The sequence below is a fragment of the Montipora capricornis genome, chromosome 9, assembly GCF_036669925.1.
Source record: "Montipora capricornis isolate CH-2021 chromosome 9, ASM3666992v2, whole genome shotgun sequence".
NCBI lineage: Eukaryota > Metazoa > Cnidaria > Anthozoa > Scleractinia > Acroporidae > Montipora > Montipora capricornis.
The window spans coordinates 12,108,683-12,116,182 of NC_090891.1; the positions used below are offsets into that span (position 1 = coordinate 12,108,683).

Sequence of the window (7,500 nt, forward strand, 5' to 3'; positions counted from 1 at the left end):
ATAGTAATAAAAGTGGTTTTTTTTTCATTAACAGCACCGATGCGATCATGATGAGCAATAACAACCGGGTAAATTACTATAAACAAACTCTCAGAAATGCAGTTTACGTTCTTGAGATTGGAAGGGAAACTAAAGAAGATACACTTATTGTGAGAATGAACCCAAACCGATTGATTATTCCGTTTAGTAAGCAAACAAGGCGACGTGACTTCTTGTTAGTTTTTTGTGCTTTGATTAATTACTCACATTTTAAAATGTAAGCTGTTGCGCAGCTGAAATGTACATCAGTTTTGTCACCGTGTTCTCTTCACTTGCCACCTGATAAACTCACTTGAATTTGAAAGACAGTGGCAGTTCAATGCATTTAAGCTTCAAGTAATGCTGCAGGAAATTGATTGATTAACAGTGTTTACATGCGGCTACGCAAGTTTTTCGAAACATTTCTTCTCGAAATCAACTATGTAAATGTCAACACACAAAGGCAATAATACACCAACGCCAACTGCATGCTGCTGCGCATATGCTGCCACGTTTATGGAAACATTTCTCCTCGTCATCAATTCCGAATGAAAGTAAAGTGTAGATTTCACGGGCCAATTCGAGGGTTAAATGTGCACATGCAAAGACGATAACAAACCACCACCAACCGCATGCTGCCGCGCAAATTTATCGAAACACTTCTTCTCTAAATCAACTTCAAATCAAAGTACAGTGTACCTGTATACAGATTTCATGGGCAGATGTCAACACGCAAAGACAATAATACACCACCACCAACCACATTTTGACCAAAACTTTAGTGTCACGTGTTACGTTTGAGAGCGCGAGTGTCTTCATAAATGGGTTAATCTTCAGAAAGTTTTCGTTATGCAGACAACTACAGTTTTTCGAACCGTCTCGCGAGATGAACGTCTCATCTATAGAGACAAGAAATCCATGCACTGTAGTCGTTGGTTGACCAGGGATACCAAAACTTAAATTTGATACACTTTGGGATAATCTACCGAGGGAAATGCCATTTACTGTGGTTTGTGTATTTCCAAGTCAGCAGACAATGCTGGACATGGCTCCAAGTTATTACAGGGGAAGGAGAGGGTGGTGATTGACAAAGTTAAGAGTTACTGAAGTTAACATTTTGCAGGGTGCATTTGAGCTTATGAGTTTCTTAGCCACCAAATATTTTGCAATTAACTGCCAAAATGTGTTAGAGTCAATGCACTTCAGGCATGAACACACTACTTCAGAGACTCATGAAATATTTGCGTTCCACAAAAAGGTAAATGCTGTCTACTTTTATTCATCAGCAGAAATATGGGAATCAGTCGCTGGCAGCAGAGGAGAGTTTGTTTACAAAAAAGCTGGATAAATCAGCAGGCAAGTGCAATTGTCAGCTAAGAGTTTTTGTGCTTCCAGCTTACAACACTGTACGTAAACTACACTTTTACAAATTAGCTTTTCTGTTTTAACATTACCAGTAAATGTGAAAATTTTTGACAGCAAGTTTGAAGGCATCTACAGAAACTGGCGCCGTCACGCAACATGTCAACCTCAAATTGCTAATCATAAATCTACAGGATAATACTGGACTTTGTCATTATGTTGTATATGTCCATAAAACTTCAGTTGTTGGTAGCAATAAACGGGAGTTGAAAGTAATGAAATCATTCAATTATAAATTTTCTTCCGACAGTTGCAGACCCCGTGGCGCAACACTACTTACAAGAATTGTATTTTCTGCCAAATTTTGTGGGTTTTTTTTAGGCAAGGACGACTTCTTCTTACCTTGTAAATTAATCGCACCACGAAAGCAAGTCGAAATTTGCCAAAATAACAACAGCCAAGAAGAGTATTGGCCACCACACACAAACACTCATTCCCAGGGTCCTCTCTCTTAATAATAGAAACCACGTGACAAACACTTGGCTCTCATATACAAATAAATAAAGAAAGAAATATTGCTGGTGCTGACAAAGTGTGGGGAAATCCCACACAAAAACCAAAAGCCATACCACGTCCTCTCTTAACTGCAGCGTAAATCAACCAAAACAAATGTGGGTGAAATCTCGGCTCTCAGTTACCGTAGACGAGGTTTTACCTCAATCAAACTGGAGATTAAACCGCAGTTTCACCTAGCCAGAACTGTGGCAAACACACAAATGGTTTCAAGTGGTACTGTAGTATCGTCAGATTTCTAAGCAATGGCAACAGGTAGTAAATTGTGGAGATAAACATTCTATATCAACTATAATCTTGAGACAACTACCAGTGCCTTAGAAAAAATATCCTTATTGTACTGTATGGCAAAAAGCAATGGAAAAATGTTCCATAAGAGCATGAAGGGCTCTTACTTCAAGCAAGAAACCAGGCACAGTCAATGGTGTCATGTGAACCTCGTTTGAACTTCTCACCAAACTCGACCAAAACAAACAAACTGTTCTCATGACTGTACTCTGCTGAAAAACCTTTAAATGATATTGAAGAAATTCAAATCATCATACTTCCGAGTAAAATTGATTTCTGTACCATCTTCTTCTGCGTAAACTGCTGTCACCATTGCTGTGCTGGCTACTGGTTTACTGATAGGGGCACCATGGATGAGATCCTAATGATAAAAATTAATAACATTGTGATTAGTTCCAATATCTAGAGTACAGAGTAAAGTCATCACTTTTAATGTGCAGCGCAGACTACAATAATACCTCTTTGGGATTGTGCTTAATAAGGGGCAACAATTTCAGCATCTTTGCCATTTCTTATTATAGAAACACGTAATAAGAATTTCTTGGTAAAAAGCTAAGACTAAAATAAAATACTATGTAGAAAAACAAGACAATAATTTATATTGATATTTTGTTGCATTGCAACATCACGATTTTCAAATAACATAATTAATAACTCGCACGTTCCCTTTTGTTGCAAATTCTAAGACTTGTTCCGAGAGTTCAAAAAAACCATTTAGATCACGTTTGGATGATTTAAAAAGATCAAGACTGGCCTTAAAGCCATTAACGTTTGCTGAACATCGGACTCCTAATCGTAGCTGGTTCCAATATTTAAAATAGGTCACGTGCGTATCTTAAAGAATGATGCAAAATGACTGGAAGATTACGAGTTTGGTACTAGGCTGAATTTCTCCTGAACATATTATGGCCATAGTTCACTAAACCGTCATGATTTAAAAGTCTCAACGCATTCTATGTTCAAGTAAGGTTGTTAGCCTGAGACGATGTAAACTTTGACAAGGGAGTAGACCCATGCCTTCAATTATCCTAGGAAACTGTCTTTGGCAGCCCCCAATAGGCTACTTTCGAATTGTGCAACAGCCAAAAGAACAGAGTCGAGGTTCAGGGAAATAATTTGCATTTTCCTTTGTTTTGAACAAAACAAAATGATAATTATTCCCCTGAACCTCGACTCTGTTCTTTTGTTGCTGCACAATTCGAAACTAGATAACACTCCAGTTTCCATACATGTATCTCACAGTTGGGGTCCACACCTGTACTGGATATTCCAGATGGGGTCTAAGAAGTACTTTTCATATAATGGTATAAGCACTTCCAGTTTTCTGGATACTACATTCCTAATGATCCATGATGTCAATTATTTTGCTTTTCCAATGATTCCTGATACGTCACATTGTGTTCCTCCCAACAAAGGGTATCACCAGCTGAAACAACCACTTGCAGATCCCTTTCCTTTTTTACCACTCTTAACCCTTTCCCTCCCAAGAGTGCCACTTATAGATTTTACTCTGTCTAACGCCAGACTATTTTACTCATCAATGGGGAACCCCACGGGAGTGAAAGGGTTAAGGGAAAATTACGTATCGTGAAGCTACTCCTGGGGTTGTCTTTACCAATATGCAAGATGCTACAGTTTGATTCGTTAAATTTCATTTGCCACACTGACGTCAGCCCAACGGGATAAGCAGTACAAATCTGACTGTGTATGGTTTCTGAGAATTTCAATTTATCAGCAAATAGCATGGTGGTATTCATTGTGATATCGGGCATATCATTGATAAAGAAATACGTTGTATCAGGGTTCCCAAAATATAACACTCCAGATAACACAGATTTCCATGTAGATGATTCATTGCCTACTTGGAAAGCCTTAGCTTGTTCTAACAGTAATGAAATTTTGAATAATGTTATTGCATTGGCCAGTTATCCTATAAGCTTTCAACTTTAACAAGAGTTGCTAATATGGAACTTTGTGGAACGCTTTCTGAAAATCTAAGTAAACTACAATCCTGATCAAAAAGATCGTCCCCCGTCCACTCCTTCCCCATTCTCTAAGAATGTGTTGATCTCATGCACTGTTTCCAAAAGACTAGAGAGACATGACTTGCCATGGACAAAGCCATGTTAGTGCAGACTGAGATTGTCTTAAACATGGGTGTAAAATGAATGGAACAGAATAGAATTTTATTAGCTCGGTTCACAGTTAATGTATAATTTAAACTTGGATACAAACAAATAAATAGATAAAATAATCATAATTACAATTTTAATTGATTAAATATTTCAGCCTAGGAGCTAAATAAACTGGTAGGTTTTCGAGTTAGCCCCTAGCCATATTGAGTTGATTTTTTTACTGTAGCTTAGGGAAATAATGAAGAAATAATACAATGAAAATAGTAACGAAGATGATTATAATCTTTAAAATATAAGTAAATGATTAGTGCTGGTTTAACAACAGGAAGTGCTTCAATTTTGTTTTTACTAAATCTTGAAGAGGGTATGTTTTTAACATTTGCAGGAATTTTTTGCCATAGATCTGTAGCTACGTAAGATGTGGACTGTTTGCCTATATTTGTGCGTACCCGTGGCTTGAGTAGATTTTTTTCAAAACTGCGTATCTAGTAGTATAGGCAAGAAATGCTGGTAGTTACAGTTTACGAAACCTCTAAGAAAATGTTTTTTCTTCGTACGAAACAATCGGTTCAAAGGCCGTTCCACATGATTTCACATGTAACAATCGGTCACTTTGCACGTGACGGCCGGCGGCTGCACAAATTTCTTCCTCAAAAAATAGCATTAAATTTGGAAAATGGAGTTTGGCACTTCTTGGTTACAGTTTTTTAAAAAAAGAGTTGTTACTTCTGCTCTGACAGCGGTAAAGGACGGCCGGCGAAGAGGTGCAATTTACTTCTGTATGAACCCCGGAATCACAGTTTATGCAAATTTAACCTTTTTACAATTTTTTGTGGCACAAAAAGCTCATTCCACTAAACATTTTACTGATAATATGAGGAAAAAATACTTTAGTTCGGTCCTGTAGCAATGATTTTCATCCAGATCAAGATGACTTGCTCAAAAAAAAAATTGATAGCTTTTGGGCCGCGGTGGTTTCATTGTTTCACAGCAGTTTTCACAAAAGCTCCACGGGAATCAAGCGGCATTGATTCACGTTTTGAAAATTTATTTTCAACCCAACTAACCAGTAAAAAGGTTTACCTGTATTAGACCCAAATGTCTTTACATAAACCTGCCACAATATTTACCGGTACTTTTCACTTCTAAAACTGAAAAACATCGGTGGCATTGCCATTTTTCTCGTCTTTCTCAAGTATGGCGTGAAAAAATTGACGGGTTGCGGGTTTTTTCTTTCAATAGTGATTTTGACAATCACCAGAACAGTAGCAGCAATGTTTTGTTGAGAGAGATGGATTAAGATCTTGCTGCATTGTTGATCTCAGATGATTAATTAAATAAATAATTAATTAATTCGGGTGACCAACTTGGAGGGTTGGGCACCCCAACATTTTCCTTAGAGCACAGCCTTGTGACAGTCTTAATAAAGAATATCTAACCAACAGAGTGTGTTATCAACTCAAACGAAGGGTTGGGTGTGAACAGGGGCTCTGAAATATACGTCCACAAGGGCGGAAAGCAAAAAAGCAACTGACAAACAACACTGAGCATGTGACTCAAAAACAAACCCTTGGGCCCAGGCCCCAGAGGTGTGTGAGAAAACATTTCCACTTATTTCATTCCTCAGCCAGTGGAAAATACAACTTCTCACACACCTCTGGGAGCCATTGTCAAGCTGACCGCTGCAAATAACAAAGCATAGAGAGCCCAGCATCACAAAGGCACAAACAACCCGCCTATGTTACACGTAGTCTGCGATGCTATGGAAAGTGTAATGTCCGCAGAAGTTCTTAACAACCCATATTGTCCATGCAACAAGCAAGTCCGGATCCTCAAATCCTTAATAAATGTTTAAATCCTTAATCATTTAATATTTAAATGATCCAATGTCTATGAAGATCTCACACATTAAGAGACCACTTGACACACAGTCTTCAACCTGAGCCCTGAATCTGCCTTGTAACTAACAGCAAGGAGTCCAATGACTCCTGGATATACCTAATTGTTTTTCGCCTGAGTGCTTCTCCATCCTCCCTGCTTCTGGAACAGGCGATCTGGAATCTCAAGTGCTGCCACAGACGAAGCACCCCTTGACCGGAGCCTGTGAAGACTGTACAAGCTTGGGTCCGCCTCACTCATCAACTCTTTACCAGCTCGCTGGCACAACAATACGACATAGGTGCTTCCTTAAGCATCTGGCATCACTTGATCCGCTGTAAGGTGTTTCTTGCGTTCTGGTGGCCTAGCCAGGATTCTACGGGCAGCATCCGCCACCTGGGTCACAAAAGGGTTCTCCGAGACTTGTGGTTGACCCATCTTCTTCTGTACCCAGCTCACTCAGTACAAAGCAGAGTTAATGGTATAAAGTGAGGGAGAACAACACTGGCTCCACTGGTAGAACTGACACAAGGCAATGTTAACTGTCTTTGGAGCTTTATCTTGAAGCAGAACTGAGGGCAGCACCTCAGCCAGCTGATGCAGTACTGGATGCCGCAGTCCTTCCACAGGTACCACAAATAACAAGTTCAACTTTCCAGTGTCGCCACTGGGCACTGAAATCACATAACATGACAGTGTAAGGAACCAAAACATAATTATAAGCCCTGACAGCTTGTTGTTACACAGAGGCCCGACTCCAGGAATGATAAGTACATGTAGGTTACAAGGTATGTTACCCGAAAATCACCAATCACAATTCCCCAGCTAAATAGCAAGACGCTAGGCCCAAAAAACATCTGCTAACAACATGTACAGATATCGCATACTAAGAATGATATGTAACATGCCCTAACGACAGCACAGAAAAATGCCACCACAGCACTTGCCGAGGCCTAACTGCAAAGAGGATAGCCATAACGACATAGAGACAAGCCCTAACAGCATCTGTCACTAGAAAAGCCTTAACATGCCATAACAGCATTTGATCAACACAAGTGACTTCCATAAAAACATCAGTGATATGCCCTAACAGCATACTACGTCACAACAAATGTATACCCCATACCTGACCAGCATAGGGGTACACTCCTAGCATTCACCAGAGCAATGCCATAACAGCATATCAGGTGCTTTCCACCAGATCATCAAAACAAATCTTGAAGGCTAAAACAGCAAATAATGGAAT

General features: G+C 39.3%; 1 protein-coding gene across 4 annotated transcripts in view; it reads right to left on the reverse strand.

The window, feature by feature from the left end:
* The window catches only part of LOC138017028 (structural maintenance of chromosomes protein 1A-like), a 168,754-nt gene that overhangs the window by 121,682 nt on the left and 39,572 nt on the right, over positions 1 to 7,500 (reverse strand). For all 4 annotated transcript variants that reach the window (XM_068864235.1, XM_068864233.1, XM_068864234.1 and 1 more), the window contains exon 4: positions 2,499 to 2,602. In XM_068864235.1, coding sequence (XP_068720336.1) covers positions 2,499 to 2,602 — 104 coding nt within the window. The remainder of the gene's footprint in view (positions 1 to 2,498; positions 2,603 to 7,500) is intronic.